We start from the raw sequence: 22,753 nt of genomic DNA on the forward strand, positions 1-22,753 counted from the left end.
AGTAGAATGTAAAAAAGTACAAATTTCTTGGTTACATCAGAAACACTGATCAGATAAATTTGGATTTAATTTATTTATTTTTTGTGGTGTGTGTATATATATAATTGATGTAAAAAATTATATTGCACTAATCTTAACTGGACATTTATTGTATTTGTCATACTATCAAGATATAGTCTTGACCAATTTGTTTCTTCAATTTTAATATTCAAGTCACTTTCCCATTTTTGTCTTGACTTATGGACTCCTTGTTTAATTGCCTATTTTTGAATCAAGCTATACATACAAGAAATAATTTTTTTAGTGTTTCCTTTTTGAATTAAAGTTTCTATTTCATTAGATTTTGGCAATAACATTGTTTGACCTAATTTTTCTCTTAAATAAGCCCTTAATTGGAGGTAACAAAAAAGAGTGTTGTTTGATACTTTATATTTATTCTTTAATTGATCAAATGACATTAATATACCTCCTTCAAAACAATCTCCTATATATCTAATCCCTTTTTGAAACCAATTATATAAAAGTTGATTAGCGATTGTAAAAGGAATAAGTCTATTTTGAATTAAAGATCTCTTTGCTAATAAAGATGTCTTTGTCTCATCATCAATATTTATCTTATTCCATAAGTCAATCAAATGTTTTAATAAAGGAGATTCTTTCTTTTCCCGTATCCATTTAGTTTCCCATTTATATATAAAATCTTCTGGTGTATTTTCTCCTATTTTATCTAGTTCTATTCTAATCCATGCCGGTCTATCTTTCTCAAAAAAAGATGCAATAAATCTAAGTTGATTTGCTTTATAATAATTCTTACAATTTGGAAGTTGTAACCCTCCTAGATCAAATTTCCATGTCAATTTTTCCAACGATATTCTTGACATCTTACCTTTCCAAAGAATCTTCCTCACATATTTATTTAACTCTTGAAAAAACTTCTGGGGTAATTGAATTGCTAGTGATTGAAATAAGTATTGTAATCTAGGGAATAGATTCATTTTTACAGTATTTACTCTACCTACTAATGTTATTGGTAATATCATCCATTTATCAAGATCTTGAATTTTTTTCAATAATGGTAATTTAATTTGTATAAGTTCTTTATATAATTATCAACTCTTATACCTAAATATTTTATACCATTTGTCGGCCATCTAAATTGAGTTATTAATCGACATTGACTATAATCTCCTTTAGTAAGAGGTAAAATTTCACTTTTATCCCAATTTATTTTGTAACCTGATATTTTCTCATATTCTTCTAATCTACAGGATAATTTACACAACGTGTGCAATGGGTTTGTTAAATAAAGCAGAACATCATCAGCAAATAAGTTAATCTTGTAATCTTCCTGATTAACTCTGAAACCCTTAATATCTGGGTCCATTCTAATTAATTCAGCTAATGGTTCTATCGCCAACACAAATAAAGCAGGAGATAATGGACAACCTTGCCTAGTTGACCTTGTTAACTGAAATGGTGTTGAAATTTGACCATTTGTCACTACTTTAGCTTTGGGATTAATATTTAAGGTTTTAATCCATTTTATAAAAGATACCCCTAATCCATATTTTTCCAATACCTTAAATAAAAAATCCCATTCCAATCTATCAAATGCTTTTTCTGCATCTAAAGCAACTGCCACACTCATTTCCTCCCTCTTTTGAGCCAAATGAATTATACCAAATAACCGAGTTACATTATCTGCCGATTGTGTATTTTTAATAAATCCTGTTTGATCCATATGTATTAATTTTGTTAAGTATTTAGATAGTCTATTAGATAAGATTTTTGCTATTATTTTATAATCAGTGTTTAACAAAGAAATAGGTCTACATGATGTTGGCTTTAAAAGATCTCTATTTTTTTTGGCAATACTATTAAAATAGCTGTCGATAAAGATTCTGGAAGTTTATGCGTTCTTTCCGCTTGATGTATTAGCTCCATAAAAGGAGGAATTAATAAATCTTTAAACTTTTTATAAAATTCAGGCGGAAAACCATCTTCTCCTGGAGATTTATTACTTTGAAATGATCCTAGAGCTTCTTCAACCTCTTTTAATGTAAAAGGCATATCTAATCCTTTCTGTTCTTCCGTATTTAATTTTGGAAGAGTTATTTGTGATAAAAAACCTTTCTATCTTGACATTATCATTTTGTGATTCTGATTTATACAATTCAGAATAAAAATTCTTGAAAGTTTCATTAATTTCTAAAGGTTTATAAGTAATTTTATTTACTCTTGTTTGAATTGCATTTATCGTTTTAGAAGTCTGGTCTGTTTTTAACTGCCATGCAAGGACCTTATGTGATCTTTCACCTAGTTCATAATATCTCTGTCTAGTTCTCATAATTGCTTTTTCTGTTCGATATGTCTGAAGTGTATTATATTGTAACTTCTTATTAATAAGTTGTCTTCGTTTTTCTTCTGTCATATATCTTTGAGATTCTTTTTCTAATTTTGTAATCTTTTTCCAATTGATCTATTTCTATCATATATTCCTTCTTAATTTTAGAAGTATAACTTATTATCTGACCTCTCAAATATGCCTTCATTGCTTCCCACAATATAAATTTATCATCAACTGAATGTGAATTTGTATCTAAATAAAACTGAATCTGCTTTTTCATAAAATCACAAAAATCTTGACGTTTTAGTAATATTGAATTAAATCTCCATCTCTAAATTGATTCCTCTTTATCTATCATTATCATTGTCATTATCAAAGGAGAATGATCTGACAATATTCTCGCATTATATTCCATATTTTTCACTCTATCTTGCATATTTGTTGATAATAAGAAAAAATCTATCCTTGAATATGTTTTATGTCTATTTGAATAAAATGAATAATCTCTTTCTTTTGGGTTAATTCTTCTCCATATATCAATCAAATTTTCATCAATGATAGAGTTAATTTTGCTACTTTTGATTTTGTGACAACCTTTGTTGATCTATCTAAAACTGGATCTAGACAAAAGTTAAAATCTCCACCTATTAATATTTTGTCACGTACGTTAGCCAAATTCAAAAAGACCTCTTGTATAAATTTTACATAATTTTCATTTGGTGCATAAATATTCATAAGAGTCCATAATTCTGAAAAAATTTGACAATGTATAATTACATATCTCCCCGCTGAATCAATTAATACATTTTGTATTTTAATTGGTAAATTTTTATTAACCAAAATTGCAACTCCTCTCGCCTTTGAATTAAATGAAGCTGCAATAACATTTCCAACCCAGTCTCTTTTTAATTTCTGATGTTCTATCTCCGTTAAATGTTTCTTGTAAAAAAGCTATATCTATTTTCATTTTTTTAATGTATGTTAAGATTCTTTTTCTTTTCACTGGTCCATTAAGCCCATTAACATTAAAACTTTAAAAATTCAGTAAATTAGTCATTATTTTCAATTATGTTACTCTAATCTATAATAATACCTGATCTTTCAGCTTTAATGGTATCTTGGGAAATCTTTCTAAAATTCTCCATGTTGCTATGTGTGTCCCCACCGATCATCCAGGCAGAAAGATAGAAGAAAAACAGAGTATAAAGAAAAAAACAAAATACCTCCCTACTAACATTGTGAAAAAAAGAGAACACAACATTACCCCCCTCTGTTGTACGGGTCATGGCGATCGCCATGATTACACACGTGAATCCCGTAGTAATTGATCCAAAGCTCCTCAGCCCCCCCGCAACATAAAAAAGTATATATATGTAAGAAGAAAAAAATACTATTCTCAATTAGTATTTCTGAAATTTTGCTTTTCTCCCCTGTGTCATCCTTAAATGTCCATCACTTCCATTCACTGTCTCTGTCTTCATCTTTAATCCATTACACTTGGAAATCTCTATGTGTAATTAGTGAGTAGTTGGAAGCTTTTGTGCGAACTCTTCCGCTTCTCGATAATCGGTAAAAATCTTCTTTATCCCTCCTCCAAAAAAATTATCAGTGTTGCTGGGTGACGCATTATAAATTTATAACCCTTTTCCCATAAAACATTTTTTGCTGGGTTAAATTCCTTCTTTCTCTTCAAAAGGTTATAACTTATATCAGGATTACTTGCCTGCTATTATCAATGGCCCGTTTCTCTTTTTGGCACATTGGGCAGCCGCCTTCAGGATCTTGGTATCTTAAGCATTTTATCAAAATTGATCATGGATTTTGGTCAGCTTGAGGTCTTGACCTTAAGGCTCTATGTGCCCTTTCAATTTCAATTAGAGTTTCTCCTTCCATTTCCAATTTTTCAGGAATCCATTTTTGAAAAAATTTATTGGACCTTCTCCTTCTATGTCTTCTTTAAGTCCAACAATTTTAATATTGTTTCGTCTACTAAAATTTTCAAGTTTATCAATTTTTTCCAACATTTTCTTTCTGATGTCCAGGCAGTAATATCATCTTCCATTTTATTCATTCTTTCAACCATGTCTTCTGTTGTAGTTTCCAAATCTATAATTCTCTTTTCCATTTTTTCCTGTCTTTTTGTCATTTTCTCAAACATAATCTCCATATTTATCTTTTTTTGATTACTTTTAATGCGTCTAATTTACGCATTATTTGCATCAAAGTCTTTTCTATATTTCCAGAAGAACTTTTACCTCCATCTTCGTCTGATTTTTCCAGAGAATCTGAATCTACCTCAGATTCACTTTCACTTTCGGTTTCAATCGTAACTGGGATTTGTAGTTCAGGTTGCTCGCGTTTGCGCATGCTCCTTCCTTCATGTTTGCGCACTTCTCATTGGTCTTTTTCTTTAGAAATGGTCGATGTTGCCGCAGTTTCCTGTTCTGTATCGCCGGTAGTAAAATGTACCTGAGCCCGCGGTTCTTTGGCAGAGGTGGGCCTTGATTCTGTTCCAACTTGCGTTGTCTTCACGGTAGTAGTTTTCTTCATCTTCTGTTTGTGAGGCATAACTTGAAACAATCTGGAGTAGTTTATAAGTAACTTTTAGAAAGTATTGACTAACTTCTCTTCACTTAAACATTAATTTACTGATTTTTTACGGGAGAGCTAGGTTCCAGTGTCTCGATCCTATGTCATCACGTGATGTCCCCCCAACTTTCTGTCTTTAAAAAATACTCTATGTGGCTGAGCTGTTAAAAACATGGAAACAGAAAACCTACAGCACAATACCGGCCCTTCAGCCCACAAAGTTGTGCTGAACATGTCCTTACCTTCGAAACTACCTAGGGTTACCCACAGCCCTCTATTTTTCTGAGCTTCACGTACCTATCCAGGAGTCTCTTAAAAGACTCTATCGTTTCCACCTCCACTACTGTCGCTGGCAGCCCATTCCACGCACTCACCACTCTCAGCATAAATAACTTACCCTTGACATCTCCTCTGTACCTACTTCCAAGCAACTTAAAAGTGTGCCCTCTCATGATAGCCATTTTAGACTTGGGAAAAAGCCTCTGACTATCCACACGATCAATGCAGCAATGAGCTTCTTTTACCTCTTCCCTCTCCGCCTCTTGCTGCGATTTAAAATTAAAATTTAAATTTAAAATGACATGACATTGAATGACATTAAATAGGCTATCAACTGCATGGTGTAACTTCATAGAACAAAGAAATCTACAGCCCACAATGTTGTGCTGACCATGTAACTTACTCTCAAAACTGTCTGGAATTACCTGACCGGTGTTATGACCCTCTATTTTTCGAAGCTTCATGTACCGGCCTAAGAGACTCTTAACAGACCCTATTGTATCCACTTCCACCACTGTTGCTGGTAGTGCATTCCACGCATCCACCACATTACACTGAGAGTCAGTGTGGAAAACTTACCTCTGACATCTCCCTTGTACCTAACTCCAAGCACCTTAAAACTATGCCCCCTCATGTTAGCCATTTCAGCCCTGGGGAGAAAGCCTCTGGCTATACACACGATCAATGCTCCCCATCATCTTATTCACCTCTATCAGATCATCTCTCATCCTCCTTCGCTCAAGGAGAAAAGGCCAAGTTCACTCAACCTATTCTCATAAGGCATGCTCTCCAATCCAGGCAACATCCTAGTAAATCTACTCTGCACTCTCTCTATAGCAGTGGTCGCTAACCAGTCGATTGCGATCGACCGGTCAATCTTTGAGACTTTCCCAGTAGATCCCGAGAAAAAAAAAGAAAAAGAAATACACAAATACATTATGCCTGATAAACCTTTTGATGCAAATATGTAGTAACCTCTACTTTGAAAAAGGACCACTTGAGAACTTCATGCCCAAAAGGAACAACTTTATCTAAGACGGTAAAACGATATTCGCATACAGAAGTTTTTGCTAATGCACACTGGGCAGAAAAGACCAGAAGGAAAACCCCGCAACCCTGCAAACAATCTCTCTTTACAAACAGTTTCCATAGCGGGAGTATTGCTATATTACCATGATCCTAATTGGTATTATCTTTATAATGCTCACATTATAACTCTTCTTCCCCTTTAAATTCCAACATTCCCCAAATGTACAAGAAATGGGAAACAAAAACTGTTGTGTCATTAGGTTGCGTACCCCTGAAACTTCTACTAGTGTCTCAGTAACGTTACCAATACCAGGAAAGTTGAGGAGCTGAAATCAGGGTTGAAGGCCCAGCAAACATGCTGCTCAGAGGATGTGGATGGAAAAGTGTTAAAGGACTTATCACTCTGTGAATATTTTTCACGTCAGTTTGATGAATCCCCGGATGTAATACAAACAGCTCAACTTGTATTTGTCAATGGCTTTCCAGGATTTTACAACAAAGGAGGACTTCCTCACACTTTTGCACTAAAGGAGAGAACAAGAGGTGAGGATATTTACAATGTTTAAAAGAAAATGTCCGTGAAAATGACATCCCCATTCATAAACTGGTGGCAATTACTACTGATGGGGTCCCAGCAATGCGCAGTGTGCACGTTGGTTTTTATAGTATTGTGCCGTAATGACCCTGATTTTCCCGACTTCCTGGATTATCACTGTGTGATTTGTCATGGGAAAACCTAGTTTGAAACGGGGTCCAGAATAGACCCCATGAACTGTGCTGCTATTAAGAGAGAGCAAGGGAGGTGCCCGGGGCAATGAGAGAGAGTGACAAACAGAAACTGCTCGAAAGATTGATGTTATGGTTTCTCTGCCAGCTTGTTTACCTTTTCCCCGAGGTCACTTGCCTACTTGTTTAAGTTCTTGCAGAGAGAGCAGGGCAGAGCAGGTTGATGGACAGCTGGTGTACAACATGCGGAGATAAAAACCAGGTCTGCTGTTACACAGACAGACACACCACAAGACACACCGTTCGGTCACAGGACGAGCTTTGTGTACCTGCAGGAAGGTGGGGTTTTGGAGGGTCGATTGGGGGGAATCGATCAGTGGCTCACAGTGTGAAAAGGTGAGACCGGTGGGGAATTATTCGTGTGTCCATCCTTGCCTGGGTGATAATTCCACCACTGAAGAATGGTCGTACTTATCACGGTCATAGTCGGTGACCACGACAGGACTTCGGAAGACAACGGGCAGATCGATGGCATCACCTCTCACCTCTCTCTCTCTCTCTCTCCAATATCACTCAGCTAACTACCTCAAACTGAACTAAACTCTCTTCACCATCGTAACACTCTATCCATTTACCCCTAGGTTTGAAAGAGCCTAGTTTTGTTCCTATTTCCACACACTTATGTATATATATTGCTAACCTGTTTGATATACTTGCATTTATATTATTGTATAGCTTAGTTATAATAAACACTATTAGTTCATAGTAATACCAGATTCCAAAATGTTTTTCATTTCTGCTGGTTCTTTAACCCGGTCACGGGTTACATGATGGATTCATCAGCAGCCCTTGACTGGGAAAGTCGTGGACTTTTCTCATGTAATGACACTGGTGGTCAAATTGATTAACTTGATTCAAGCAAAAGCGCTTCAGCACCGCTTATTCAAGGTGTTATTGGGTGAGTTCGATGCCACTATGGCCTGTTTCATATGCTAGTTACTGTGTTTTCTTGGTTAAATTAATTTGAAAGTTTGACAAAAGCATTTTATGTAATTAAAATACTATTAGCCCAAATAAAGGGCCTCAAGTTGGAAGTACAATCTGAGCTGTTTTTTTCTCTTGTAGCGATGTACTACATACAGAGCTCGAGACGACACACAGTCAGTAAGCCGTTTCGAGACTAGTTTATTCAAACCTCGCAGCGCTGGCATTTAATCCTTAACGCCCGCTCTCTCCGGGCGGAAATGACGTCAGAGGTGCATTACCAACGTCTCCCTCTGCGTGCTGGTTATTCGTGAGCCGGTTCGCCTGCACAGAAAGTGGGTCACCACACTCTAAACGTAGGTTGATTTTGCCTTTAATTAAGGCCAAGTTAGGGAATCTTGGACTTAAAAAGGTTGGTAACCATTACTCTATAGCATTCACATCCTTCTTGTAGTGAGGTGACCAGAATTGAACACAGTACTCCAGGTGGGGTCTGACCTAGGTCTTACATAGCTGTAACATTACCTCATTGCTCTTGAACTCAGTGCCATTGTTGATGAAGGCCAACACACCATACGCCTTCTTAACAACATTGTCAACATTGTCAGCAGCTTTGAGTATCCTATGGACACAAACCCCAAGATCTTTCTGAGCCTCCACACTGCCAAGTGTCTTACCATTAATATTATATTCTGACTTCAGATTTGACCTACCAAAATGAACCACTTCACACTTATCTGGGTTGAACTTTATTCGACATTTCTCAACCCAGTTCTGCATCCTATTAATGTCCCGCTGTAAACTCTGACAACCCTCCAGACTACCCACAAACCCCCCACATCAGCAAACTTACTAACCCACCCTTCTACTTCCTCATCCAGGTCATTTATAAAAATCACAAAGAGGAGGGGTCCCAGAACAGATCCTTGTGGAACACCACTGGTCACTGACCTCATGCAGAATATGAACCATCTACAACCACAACTTTACCTTCTGTGGGCAAGTCAATTCTGGATCCACCAAGAAATGTCTCCTTGGATCCCATCTCTCCTTTATGAATGCGCCATGCAGAGGGAACCTTATTCAAGCCCGAACTTAGAAATTACTTTTGACATATGCCTGTAAACAGTACAACATTGCCCGTGTGTTCACCATTAATGGTATTGTCTAGGATCAGATGGCTTTCTTTCTAGGATCTGATTGTGCCAAGGCACTGCACAACAATAAACACTTTTGAAGAGGTAGATTTGGTGACAACCTTGTTAAAAATACATTGTCTTTTCATTTAATATCTGTATTAAAACAGATAATGATTGAAGAAATTTAATTTGTAACATATAGAATGTAATGCTTTAGACCAATGCTTTTAGTCTGATAAGGAATAATTAAAGTTAAGAACTGATCTGAGTATCACAGTTATTTATGTAAAAACTTGTAGACTTCTACCAATCAGCAACACAAAAAAAAATTATCGTTTAGTATAGATGATAATGACCAAAACTGATAATCATCATATGCAAAAGTGAGCGCACTGTACAAATGACAACAGTTCATTTACAATTAACTCCACCCTCCTTCGACTGAACACAAACCTGTGAATGATGTGCCTGTTCTGCAGGTAATCCAGTGCCAGAGCCAGCTCGCAGATATAAAGTTTCACCGTTTCCTCCGTAAAGTGAACATTCTGTTGTAGGTGATAACGAAGGTCTCCACCGAGTAGGAGGTCCACCACCATGAACATGTCCTCCTCATCTTGAAAGGAATACCTGAAAGGATGGAAATGAATTGAAATTACTGACATTTATCAGAATCAGAATCAGACTTTAATCGCCAAGCACCTGTGCACATACAAGGAATTTACTTCCAGCAGATGTTGTCTCTCTGCTCATAACAATAATAATGATAAATATAAATGAAAATATAGATTATACATACAGGTAGTGCAATCCAAGTAATAGTTAGCCGACAGTTAACCGGCAGTTAACTGTTCAGCAAAGTGACCGCAGTAGGGAAAAAACTTCTCCAGTGCCTATTAGTCTTAGTCTGGAGGGATCTGAAGCACCTACCAGATGGAAGCAGTTCAAACAGTAGAGATTTTAAGATTATGAGAAGGTCTTTGGACCTAAACACTATGAACATTTTTGCATGTGTGTGTGGAAACATAACAGTGTTAAACAATAAATATTTAGAGTTTAGAGTAGCACAAAAACAGACCCTTTGGCCTAAATGCCCAACTAATGACCTCTGCCTACACAATGTACATACCTGTCCATTTCCCTCACGTTCAGTGTTGTTTGAAAGCCCTGTCTCCACCACCAGCCCAGGCAGTGCATTTGAGGTACTCACCGCTGCATAAAAACCTTGCTCTGCACATCTCCTTTGAACTGACCCTAACTCACCTTAAATTTAGACATTTTTAACCCCTGGAGAAAGATACTGGCTGTCTACTCTCTAATCCAGGCAGCAGTCTAATAAACCTCTTCTATACACTTTCTAAAGCCTCAACATTCTGGAGAAACCAGAACCGAATGCAATATTCCAGATGCAGTCTAACTGGAGTTCTATAAAGCTGCAACATAACTTTCAGACTCTTGACCTCTATTTGACTGATAACAGTGAACATGCTGCATTCCTTCTTTGCCACATGTCAACATGATGAACTTGGACACTGAAATGCCTCTGCTCATCATCGATGCTCAAGGCCTTGCATGACCAGTGTTCTTTCTCTTTACATTTGACTCCATTGTGCAACACTTCACATTTGGCTGGTTTCAGCTCTATTGACATCTGCAATTGATCTACTGTAAATCCTGCGGTATCTATTGCCAGTCTTCTATGTTTTACACAACACCTGCAAACGTACTAACTCACCCATCCACATTTTCATATATCACAAACAGCAGGGCTACAGAACACAAGTCACAGACCTTCAGCCAGAATAAATCCGATCAACCACTACTTTTGTCTTCTATGGGAAAGACAAATTGTGGATCTAGTGCATCTTATTCTTCTGGTTGAGCCTCACATGAGGGACTTTCATTAGTAATACATTATGTAGCCAGGTAGAACAGAGAATTGTGCCTGTTGTTTCTGGCAGGAGGGAAATAGTGTGGGATCTTCCTCCCCAAGTGGCTTTAAAAGTGTGCCCCCACAAGTGCTTGGGCTATTGTCTAGTCCATAAGAGGCAGTATAGCTGATCCTTTTGGTTGATTTAGTCTAGTGACCATGTGTACCTGTATGAGAAGAGTTACTTAAGCAGGACATTGTACACAGCAGGACAGTGTAGCTACTTGTGTCAGTCACTGCTTTAGCCTTTTATTTACTGCACTTTGATTAACTTGAATTTGTGGTATGTGTATGATTAGTCTTAAATTTCCATGTAAACTTGAGGCACTGATGTGCTTTATGATACTGGTGCAGTAACTTTACCTAACACAATGTATTGCACTTTACTCAGTCTGATGATAACTTAGGAGCTGCATTTTATGTAAAATCTGACTTGCCTCTCTGTACAGTCTTTAAACTATCTTGTCAGACTGCCTGCCTTCAAAAGATACAGAAGCTGCCTGTAATCCTGGCTCAATGGTGACACTAAAATCTATGTAGATGATGTCCATAGCTCTAAGTTCCTCAATCACCCAAAACAGCTATTCCCAATTGACTCTCTTGAGTCACTGCCCGATACTCTGGCAATTTGCCCTGCTCCAGTTTAATCAGTGTCCCACAATATTCACTTTTATTCTTATCTTATCACTATACCCTAACTGTTCTGCCACTGAAAGATCAGTCACCGGCTGGGCTCATTACCAGCTCCAGTATGGCTCCTCCTCTTAGCAAAACAAACAAAATGCTGCAGGAGCTCAACAAGTCAGGCAGCATCTATGGAAGTAAATAAAATTAATATTCTGGACTGAGACCTTTCATCAGCACCAGAAAAAAAACGAGCAGTCCATCTTTTCTTCTTTTAAAAAATGATTTCTCATCTCTTTTTGCCTGATGAAGGGTTGGGGCCTGAAATGTTATCTGTTTATTACTTCCATAGATGGTGCTTGACTTGCTGAGTTCCTGCAGCATTTTGTGTTTTGCCTTAGATTTCCAGCATATACAAATTTTCTCTTGCTTTGTGACTCTTCTTGTTGGGCTAGCTACATATTGTTTTAAGAGGTTCTTCTGGGTGCACCTAATGAGTTCTGCCCTATCTAAACCTGTTACAATAACCCTTTTCATTTTGCATCTCTCACTAATGTACTTGCACATCTGCTTCTCAATGTCTTGCTTGCTGCTGGGAGCTTTATAGTAAAAAAATCCCATCAGATTTTAAATCGCAGCAAGAGGCAGAGAGGGAAGAGGTAAAAGCTCAGAGAGAAGCTGTTTTTTTTAACTGATTGGGGCAAAGAAGCTAGACTGCACAGGCACGTGACGTAGCGCGCCAAAGGTTTAAAAGAAAGACCGCCATATACAGCGGCCATTGTCGGAGTGGATCGGCTTTGACAAGAACAGGCACAGGCAAGGTTTGAACAGGGCATGACTGCGCAAGTGCGTGAAAGTCAGCCCAAGAGGCAGCGGGAGAATTTAAATAGTGAGCAGAGGCTGAGTACGAGCTTCACTCCAGGTGAGGTAAGGCCGGGTAAGCTCCTTTAACTAATCTAATTAGATTAGGAGTGGGTAATGGAGGCAGCAGTTAGGGCAGTTGAGTGCTCCATTTGCAGTATGTGGGAAGTCAGGATGAGCACAGCTGTCCCTGATTACTACATTTGTAAAAGGTGCATCCAGCTGCAGCTCCTGACAAACCGTGTTAGGGAACTGGAGCTGGAGCTGGATGAACTTCGGATCATTTGGGAGGCAGAGGCAGAAATAGACAGGAGTTTCAGGGAGATAGTCACCCCTAGGAGTCAGGAGACAGGTAGTTGGGTGACTGTTAGGAGAGGGAAGTGGAGTAGACAGGAAGAGCAGAGCACCCCTGTGGCCATTCCCATCAATAATAAGTATACCGTTTTGGATACCGTAGGTGGGGACGACCTACCAGGGACAAGTTGCAGTGGTTGCGTCTCTGGCACCGAGATTGGACCCTCGGCTCAGAAGGGAAGGAGGGAAAAGAGGAGAGCATTAGCGATAGGGGATTTGATAGTTAGGGGGACAGATAGGAGGTTCTCTGGAAGAGATCGAGAATCCCGGATGGTCTGTTCCCTCCCTGGTGTCAGGGTCTGCGATACCCCGGATCGAGTTCTCAATATTCTCAAGAGGGAGGGTGAGCAGCTGGATGTCGTGGTCCATGTAGGGACCAATGACGTGGATAGGAAGAGTAAGGAGGTCCTGAAAGGTGAGTTTACAGAGCTAGGTGCCAAGTTAAAGGACAGGACCTCCAGGATAGCAATCTCAGGATTGCTACCAGTGCCACGTGCAGGTGGGTTTAGAAATAGTAAGATAGTGCAGATCAACACATGGCTGAAGACATGGTGCAGGATGGAGGGCTTCAGATTTATAGATGATTGGGCAGTTTTCCAGGGAAGGTGAGATCTGTTCCTGCGGGACAGTTTACATCTGAACTGGAGGGGGACAAATATTCTTACAGGTAGGTGTGCTAGAGAGGCTCCAGTGGATTTAAACCAGATATGAGGGGGGAGGGGAAACAGAGTGTAGAACAGGTGTATGGGAGAAGGAAGAAAAAGAAGACAGTTAAAGTTCTTTGTACTGTTAGAGATAAACAGAGAGGAAGAGGTGGAGAATTTCTTAAATGCATTTATTTTAATGCTAGGAGCATTGTAAGAAAGGTGGATGAGCTTAGAGCATGGATTGATACCTGGAAATATGATGTTGTAGTTATTAGTGAAACACGGTTGCAGGAGGGGTGTGATTGGCAAGTAAATATTCCAGGATTTTGTTGCTTCAGGTGTGATAGAATCGGAGGGACAAGAGGGGCAGGCGTTGCGTTGCTTGTCAAAGAAAATATTACAACGGTGCTCTGGCAGGATAGATTAGAGGGCTCGTCTCGGGAGACTATTTGGGTGGAATTGAGGAATGGGAAAGGTGAAGTAACACTTATAGGGGTGTATTATAGACTGCCTAATGGGGAGCGAGAATTGGAGGAGCAAATTTCTAAGGAGATAGCAGATATTTGTAGTAAGCACAGGGTTGTGATTGTGGGAGATTTTAATTTTCCACACATAGACTGGGAAGCCCATACTGTAAAAGGGATGGATGGTTTGGAGTTTGTAATATGTGCGCAGGATAGTTTTATTGCAGCAATACATAGAGGTACCGACTAGAGAAGGGGCAGTGTTGGATCTCTTGTTAGGGAATGAAATAGGTCACGTGATGGAGGTATGTGCTGGGGAGCACTTCAGGTCTAGTGATCACAATGCCATTAGTTTCAGTATAATTATGGAGAAGGATAGTACTGGACCCAGGGTTGAAATTTTTGATTGGAGAAAGGCTAACTTTGAGGAGATGCGAAAGGATTTAGAAGGAGTGGATTGGGACAATTTGTTTTATGGGAAGGATGTAATAGAGAAATGGAGGTCATTTACAGGTGAAATATTGAGGGTACAGAATCTTTATGTTCCTGTTAGGTTGAAAGGAAAAGTTAAAAGTTTGAGAGAACCATGGTTTTCAAGGGAGATTGGAAACTTGGTTAGCAAAAAGAGAGATATCTACAATAAATATAGGCAGCATGGAGTAAATTTGTGAATATGGAGTGAATATAAAGAATGTAAGAAGAATCTTAAGAAAGAAATTAGAAAAGCTAAAAGAAGAATCAAGGTTGCTTTGACAAGTAAGGTGAAAATAAATCCAAAGGGTTTCTACAGTTAGGTTAATAGCAAAAGGATAGTGAGGGATAAATTTGATCCTTTCACTAGGACCTTGAGGGAAGTTAGTGTAGAAATAGCAGGGTCTCTGACAGAAATATTTCAAATGTCATTAGAAACGGGAATGGTGCTGGAGGATTGGCGTATTGCTCGTGTGGTTCCATTGTTTAAAAAGGGTTCTAAGAGTAAACCTAGCAATTATAGGCCAGTCAGTTTGATGCCAGTGGTGGGTAAATTAATGAAAAGTATTCTTAGAGATGGTATATATAATTATCTGGATAGACAGGGTCTGATTAGGAACAGTGAACATGGATTTGTGCATGCAAGTTCATGTTTGACAAATCTTATTGAATTTTTTGAGGGGATTACGAGGAAAGTTGACGAAGATAAAGCAGTGGATGTTGTCTATATGGACTTCGGTAAGGCCTTTGACAAGGTTCCGCACGGAAGGTTAGTTATGAAGGTTCAATCATTAGGTATTAATATTGAAGTAGTAAAATGGATTCAACAATGTCTGGATGGGAGATGCCAAAGAGTAGTGATGGATAACTGTTTGTCAGGTTGGAGGCCAGTGACAATTGGTGTGCCACAGGGATCTGTACTGAGTCCAATGTTGTTTGTCATATACAGTAATGATCTGGATAATGGGGTGGTAAACTGGATTAGTAAGCATGCAGATGATACTAAGGTGGGTGGCGTAGTGGATAATGAAATAGGTTTTCAAAGTTTGCAGACAGATTTAGGCCGGTTAGAAGAGTGGGCTGAACGATGGTAGATGGAGCTTAATGCTGATAAGTGTGATGTCCTAAATTTTGGTAGGAATAATCCAAATAGGACATACATGGTAAATGGTAGGGCATTGAAGAATGCAGTGGAACAGTAATCTAGAAATAATGGTGCATAGTTTCCTGAGGGTGGAATCTCATGTGGATAGGGTGGTGAAGAAAGCTTTTGGTATGCTGGCCTTTATAAATCAGAGCATTGAGTATAGGAGTTGGGATGTAATGTTAAAGTTGTACAAGGCATTGGTAAGGCCGAATTTGGAGTATTGTGTACAGTTCTGGTCACCGAATTATAGGAAAGATGTCAACAAAATAGAGAGAGTACAGAGAAGATTTACTAGAATGTTACCTGGGTATCAGCACCTAAGTTAGAGAAAGGTTGAACAAGTTAGGTCTTTATTCTTTGGAGCATAGAAGGTTGAGGGGGGACTTGATAGAGGTATTTAAAATTATGAGGGGGATAGATAGAGTTGATGTGGATAGGCTTTTTCCATTGAGAGGAGGGGAGATTCAAATATGAGGACATGAGTTGAGAGTTAGGGGGCAAAAGTTTAAGGGTAACACGAGGGGAAATTTCTTTACTCAGAGAGTGGTAGCTGTGTGGAATGAGCCTCCAGTAGAAGTGGTAAAGGCAGGTTCGGTATTGTCATTTAAAGTTAAAATTGGATAGGTATATGGAAGGTTATGGGCTGAGTGCGGGTCAGTGGGACTAGGTGAGAGTAAGCGTTCGGCACGGACTAGAAGGGCCGAGATGGCCTGTTTCCCTGCAGTAATTGTTATATGGTTAGAATACGATCAGATGAATGTAACAGACTTCTTGCCCAGAGAGTGTTAGGAAAACAGAATTCTGCAACCACCCAATGTGTCTAATAGCATAAATACACTTAAAGCAATACAAGGTCAACACATTAAAGAGAGAGGGCTAGAATAGTCTGGAGGTAGGAGCAGGCCTCAGTGATGAGGTTTCTCGCAGGACGGCAACATTTGTTTAAAAGTACAGAAGGGATTCTCAGGGTGGCCATTGTTGGAAGTAGGCATGTCAGGCTTTGGCTCCGAAGTGGTGTTGGCTCTGGGTAAACTTTTGTTAAGGTTCCTCTTCTTTCTCTGACTGTACCTGATGCAGTAAATGGCTGTTGTGTTCTTCATGCTGGATGCTGGAGTCCTGGAAGATTCAGAGTCTCCAAAGGAACTGCATCTGTGTGAAGTGCATCCAGCTGCAGCTCCTTGAAGACTATGTTAGGGATCTGGAGCAGCAGCTAGATGACCTTTGGCTTGTACAGGAGTGTGAGGAGATAATCAGAAGTAGTCACCCCTAAATTGCAGGAGTTGAATAACTGAGTGACTGTCAGGAGAAATGGAAAGGTGAATAGGCAATTAGTGCAGAGCACCCTGTGGCCATTCCCTTTAAAAATAAGTATATTGCTTTTGATACTGTTATGGGGAATGACCTCCCAGGGGAATATCACAGAGACAGGGTTACTAGCAATGTGCATAGGTTCATGGTGCAGAATGGAAAGACAGAAAAGACTGGACTGGTAGTGATAGGGAGCTCAATAGTCAGGGGAACAGACAGGAGATTCTGTGGAAATGAAAAGGACACCCGAATGGTACGTTACCTCCCAGGTGCCAGTGTCAGGGATGTCTTAGATTGTGTCCACAACATTTTGGAGGGAAAGGGACAGCAGCCAGATGGCTTGTTACATATTGGTACTAATGACATAGGAAGGAAAAGCAAAAGGGTCCTAAAAAAGAGTATCTGGAGAGCTAGGCAGAAAGCTGAGAAGCAGGACCTCCCGGGTAGTAAATTTCTGGATTGCTCCCTGTGCCATGTGCCAGTGAGGATAGAAACAGGATGATTTGGCAGATAAATAAGTGGCTGAGAAGCTGGTGTAGTGGGTAGGAGTTCAAGTTCTTGGATCATTGGGATCTCTTCTGGGGGAGGTATAACCTGTTCAAAAGTGATGGGTTGCACCTGAACCCAAGAGGGACCAATATTCTTGTGGGCAAATTTCTTAGAGGTGTTGGGGAGGGTTTAAACTAATTTGGCAGGGGTTTAGGATCCAAAGTGAAGGGACTTGAGATAGAACAGATGGTAACAAAGCAAAGATAGTGTGCTGTCAGGAAGGGCAGGCAAATGATAGGACATATTTGCAGCCAGCAAACATCAGTGCATTAGGGATGCAGAATCAAAAAGGGTGGCAAATACAGGACTTAACGTGTTATATCTCAATGCATTGAGATATAAGAAATAAGGTGGATGTTCCTGTTGCACTTTACAGATTGTCAGTTATGATGTTTTGGCCATCACTGGATCGGGGCTGAAGGACAGTTGTAGCTGGGAGCTGAATGTCTAAGGTTACACATTGTATCAGAGGAATAGTAAAGTAGGCTGAGGGGATGGTGTGGCTCTGTTAGTAAAGAATGGCATCAAACCAGTAGAACGATGTGACATAGGATTGGATGATGTTGAATCCTTGTGGGTTGAGTTAATAAACTGCAAGGGTAAAAGGATTTTGATGGCAGTTATGTACAGGTCTCCCAATAGTAACTGGGACATGCATCACAGGTTACAATGGGAAATAGAAAAGATGTGTCAAAAGGACAATGTTATGATAGTCATGGGAGAATTTAACATGCAGGTCAATTGGGAAAATCAGGCTGTTAACGGATCTTGAGTGTGTTTGTTGAATACCTTCAAGATTTCTTTTCAGAGCAGTTTGTTGTCGAGCCTAAAAGGGATCAGCTATACTGGATTGGGTGTTATATAATGAACAGGAGGTGATTAGGGAGCTTAAGGTAAAAGAACCCTTAGGAACCATTGATCACAATATGATTGAGTTCAACTTGAAATTTGATATGGAGAAAGTAAAGACTGTTGTAGCAGTATTTCACTGGAGTAAAGGAAATTACAGAGGTATCAGAGAGGAGCTGACCAATGTATATCGGAAGGAGATACTGATCTGTCCAATTTCCACTTTATTTCCCTGTAGCCCTGCAGCTTATTGTCTCTCACGTGTGCCCATGAAGAAGGTTAAGGTGCATGAAACACCACCCACTGGAAAAAATATGTCACTGAAGATCCACAGCTGGTCCTTCAACGTGGTGTACAGATCTTGGAATCCATTCTTCAAACTTTGCAGAGGTAAATTCACCAGAAAGGGCTTCAATGATTCATGAAGGAAGTTTGCCATCATTTTCTCATGATTGCATTGGCCAATAAATAGAACTTGCCAACTCTGTTCTTCAAGTGGCAATTTTTAACTTAATCACTTTATGAGTTTTTTTAAAACTAAAATTTACACAATTGACACATTTACTAGATACCTGTAGTGAAACTGAAAAATGGAGAAGTCACTATGGGTGGTAAATTTAAGTTTGCCTCACATATTAAATATATTGGCACATAGCAGAGAGCTGGGAATGAATGGGTCATTTCCAGTTTAGTAAACCTTATCACTAGGGTGCATCAAGGATCAGTGCTGCATCTTCACCTATTTGCAATCCATCTTAATGAGAAGATGATGGGTTCCAATGTACTGTGCTAAAGACTGCTGAAAATACAAAAGTAAGTGAAGAAATGGGTTGAAAAGACAAAGGACTAGAAATTGGATTTGGTTTATTATTGCCACATGTAGGAGATACAGTGAAAAGCTTGTCTTGCAGACCAACACACATAAAATGCTGGAGGAACTCAGCAGGCTAGGCAGCATTTATGGAAAAGAGTGAACAGTTGAAGTTTCGGTCCTGAAACATAGACTGTTTGCTCTTTCCCATAGATGCCACCTGACCTACTTAGTTCCTCTAGCATTTTGTTTCCTTGCTTTGGATTTCCTGTATCTGCAGATTTTCTGTTTGTCATGTGTAGTGTTCAAATAGTTTAAATCATTAGAAAGTGAATTAAGGCAGAACAAGGTAAAACAATAGCAATGACAAATAAAATGTAACAGTACAGGTATACAAAGGTACAAGGTCATAATGAGGCAGGTTGTGAAGTCAAGAGTCTATCTGTAATATAAGAGTATTATATGCACTGTAAGAATATTGTATAACAGCAGGGTAGGAGCTATCGCTGAGCCTGGTAGTACTTTCAGGCTTTTCCTTTCTTCCATTGGGTAGAAGAAAAGTGTATGCAGTGCATGAGGTTTTTGATTCTGCTGCTACTTTATGGAACACAGAATAGTACAGCACATTACAGGCCCTTCGGCTACAATGTTGTGCTGACTCTCAAACCCTGCCTCCTATATAACCCCCCACCTTAAATTCCTCCATATACCTGTTGAGTAGTCTCTTAAACTTCACTAGTGTATCTGCCTCCACCATTGACTCAGGCAGTGCATTCCACGTACCAACCACTCTGAGTAAAAAACCTTCCTTTTCCCTCCCCTTAACTTAAAGCCATGTCCTCTTGTACTGCAGTGGTGCCCTGGGGAAGAGGCGCTGGCTGTCCACTCTGTCTATTCCTCTTAATATCCTGTATACCTCTATCATGTCTCCTCTCATCCTCCTTCTCTCCAAAGAGTAAAGCCCTAGCTCCCTTAATCTCTGATCATAATCCATACTCTCTAAACCAGGCAGCATCCTAGTAAATCTCCTCTGTACCCTTTCCAATGCTTCCACATCCTTCCTATAGTGAGGTGACCAGAACTGCACACAGTACTCCAAATGTGGCCTAACTAGAGTTTTATAGAGCTGCATCATTACATCGCATCTCTTAAACTCTATCCCTCGACTTCTGAAAGGTAACACTCCATAAGCTTTCTTAACTACCCTATCTACCTGTAAGGCAACTTTCAAGGATCTGTGGACATATGCCCCCAGATCCCTCTGCTCCTCCACACTACCAAGTACCCTGCCATTTACTTTGTACTCTGCCTTGGAGTTCATCCTTCCAAAGTGTACCATCTCACAATTCTCCGGGTTGAACTCCATCTGCCACTTCTCAGCCCATTTCTGCATCCTATCAAGGTCTCTCTGCAATCTTCGACAATCCTCTACACTGTCTACAACAGCCCCAACCTTTGTGTCATCTGCAAACTTGCTAACCCACCCTTCTATCCTCACATCCAGGTTGTTAATAAAAATCCCGAGAAGTACAGGTCCCAGAACAGATCCTTGTGGGACACTAGTCACAACCCTCCAATCTGAACGTACTCCCTCCACCATAACCCTCTGCCTTCTGCAGGCAAGCCAATTCTGAATCCACCTGGCCAAACTTCCCTGGATCCCATGCCTTCTGACTTTCTGAATAAGCCTACCGTGTGGAACCTTGTCAAATGCCTTACTAAAATCCATGTAGATCACATCCACTGCACAACCCTCTTCTATATGCCTGGTCACCTCCTTAAAGAACTGTATCAGGCTTGTTAGGCATGATCTGCCCTTTACAAAGCCACATTGACTGTCCCTGATCAGACCACGATTCTCTAAAAGCCCACAGATCCTATCTCTAAGAATCTTTTCCAACAGCTTTCCCACCACAGACGTAAGGCTCACTGGTCTATAATTACCCAGACTATCCCTACTACCTTTTTTGAACAAGGAGAGAACATTCGCCTCCCTACAATCCTCAGGTAACATTCCCGTGGACAACAAAGACATAAAGATCCTAGCCAGAGGTTCAGCAATCTCTTCCCTTGCTTCATGGAGCAGCCAAGGAAATATTCTGTCAGACCCCAGGGACTTATCCATTCTAATGTATTTTAACAATTCCAATACCTCCTCTCCCTTAATAGCAACATGAACCAGAACATCAACCTCAGTCATATTCTCCTCACCGTCATCAAGTTCCCTCTCAGTGGTGAATACCAAAGAGAAGTATTCATTGAGGACTTCGCTCACTTACACAGCCTCCAGACACATCTTCCCACTTTTATCCCTAATCGGTCCTACCTTTATTCCTGTCATCCTTTTATTCTTCACATAATTGAAGAATGCCTTAGGATTTTCCTTTACCCTACTCGCCAAGACCTTCTCATGCCCCCTTCTTGATATCCTCAACCCCTTCTTAAACTCCTTTCTTGCTACCCTATATTCCTCAATAGACCCATCTGATCCTTGCTTCCTAAACCTCATGTATGCTGCCTTCTTCCACCCGACTAGATTTTCCACTTCACTTGTCACCCATGGTTCCTTCACCCTACCATTCTTTATCTTCCTCACTGGGACAAATTTATCCCTAACATCCTGCAAGAGATCCTTAAACATTGACCACGTGTCCATAGTACATTTCCCTGCAAAAACATCATCCCAATTCACACCCGCAAATTCCAGTCTTATAGCCTCATAATTTGAGGCTATAAATTAAAAATTTTCCTGTCCTCTCTGATTCTATCCTTTTCCATGATAATGCTAAAGGCCAGGGAGCGGTGATCACTGTCCCCCAGATGCTGACCCACTGACAGATCTGTGACCTGACCTGGTTTGTTACCTAATACTGGATCTAGTATGGCATTCCCCCTAGTCAGCCTGTCAACATACTGTGACAGGAATCCATCCTGGACACACTTAACAAACTCTGGCCCATCCAAACTCTTGGAACTAATCAAGTGCCAATCAATATTAGGGAAGTTAAAGTCACCCATGATAACAACCCTATTATTTTTGCACCTTTCCAAAATCTGCCTCCCAATCTGCTCCTCAGTATCTCTGCTGTTATCAGGGGGCCTGCAGAATACCCCCAATAGAGTAACTGCTCCCTTCCTGTTCCTGATTTCCACCCATACTGACTCAAAAGAGGATCCTGCTACATTACCCACCCTTTCTGCAGCTGTAGTAGTATCCCTGACCAGTAATGCCACCCCTCCTCCCTTTCCTCCCGGTAAATTTATTATTCAGGGGAATGGTTACAGTGGTGCTCTGCACTACCCGTCTACTCACCTTCACTTCCCCCCCCTCAGACAGTCACCCAACGACCTGCTTCTGGCAGCCTAGGTGTGACTACCTCCCTGTAGCTCTCATCTATGACTGCCTCATTCTCCCTTATGAATCGAAGGTCATCCAGCTGCTGCTCCAGATACCTCACATGGTCTTCCAGATTGCCTAGCCGCAAGCACTTCTGGCAGATGTGACTCTGCGGGAGAGGGGAGTTCCCCCAAGACTGCCACATCTCACAGGAGAGGCACATCACCGTCTCAGGAGGCATTGTAAAGACTAATTGGGAACAAGCTCATCCTCCGCCTCTTCTTATTGAAGTCTCTCAAGTCAAAGCCTCA

The 22,753-nt window shown here is 40.0% G+C and overlaps 1 protein-coding gene across 1 annotated transcript in view; it reads right to left on the reverse strand.

Annotated features, from left to right (window-relative positions):
- The window catches only part of LOC132405119 (serine/threonine-protein kinase 32A-like), a 419,454-nt gene that overhangs the window by 243,004 nt on the left and 153,697 nt on the right, over window positions 1–22,753 (reverse strand). Inside the window, exon 4 of the mRNA XM_059989823.1 lies at window positions 9,547–9,720. Coding sequence (XP_059845806.1) covers window positions 9,547–9,720 — 174 coding nt within the window. The remainder of the gene's footprint in view (window positions 1–9,546; window positions 9,721–22,753) is intronic.

Source organism: Hypanus sabinus, chromosome 15, assembly GCF_030144855.1.
Source record: "Hypanus sabinus isolate sHypSab1 chromosome 15, sHypSab1.hap1, whole genome shotgun sequence".
Taxonomy (NCBI): Eukaryota; Metazoa; Chordata; class Chondrichthyes; order Myliobatiformes; family Dasyatidae; genus Hypanus; species Hypanus sabinus.